The 527-nt window shown below is 34.9% G+C and overlaps 1 protein-coding gene across 1 annotated transcript in view; it reads right to left on the reverse strand.

Moving 5' to 3' along the window:
• EMH_0031610 (phosphatidylserine decarboxylase proenzyme, putative) overlaps nucleotides 1-58 on the reverse strand; it is a gene marked incomplete at both ends in the record, with an annotated part of 5,559 nt that extends 5,501 nt beyond the window's left edge. The window contains one exon of the mRNA XM_013494535.1: nucleotides 23-58. Within this exon, the coding sequence (XP_013349989.1) occupies nucleotides 23-58 (36 nt within the window). The remainder of the gene's footprint in view (nucleotides 1-22) is intronic.
• Between the last annotated feature and the right edge of the window lie 469 nt (nucleotides 59-527).

Raw genomic sequence — 527 nt, forward strand, 5'->3', positions numbered from 1 at the left:
GATGCATGCATGTGGGGCTTACAAGAACGACAGTACTTCCGAATCTAAAAGTGCCCATTTCTTGTCCCATACAAAGGGGGACAGGTTTATAATATTTATAAATAAAACTTTTTCTCAGTGTAGCGCATGCAGGCGTAAAAAAAAATAAATTATTATCTATATTCTCTTTATAATATAACTCTATTCCCCCAACCATGCTAGCAGCAACAAACGTCATAGAAAAAAATAAAGGGGGGCCCCCAAGGTTCCCCGGCTGCCAGCTGCCTTGTACAGAGGTACGCTCAAACGCATCCAGGATGTTGCGGTTCAGTAGCATGCGGCGTTGCACCTGAAACATATATATATATTTATATATATATTTATTTATTTATGTATTTTATTTATCTGTTTATTTATATTTATATTTGTGTTTAGGTATTTATATATTTAGGGTTTAGGGTTATTTATGCATCCAGGATGTTGCGGTTCAGTAGCATGCGCCGTTGCACCTGAAACATATATATATATATATATATATATATATATAT

This window comes from Eimeria mitis, genomic scaffold (assembly GCF_000499745.2).
Source record: "Eimeria mitis Houghton genomic scaffold, Emh_scaff1193, whole genome shotgun sequence".
Classification (NCBI taxonomy): Eukaryota; Apicomplexa; class Conoidasida; order Eucoccidiorida; family Eimeriidae; genus Eimeria; species Eimeria mitis.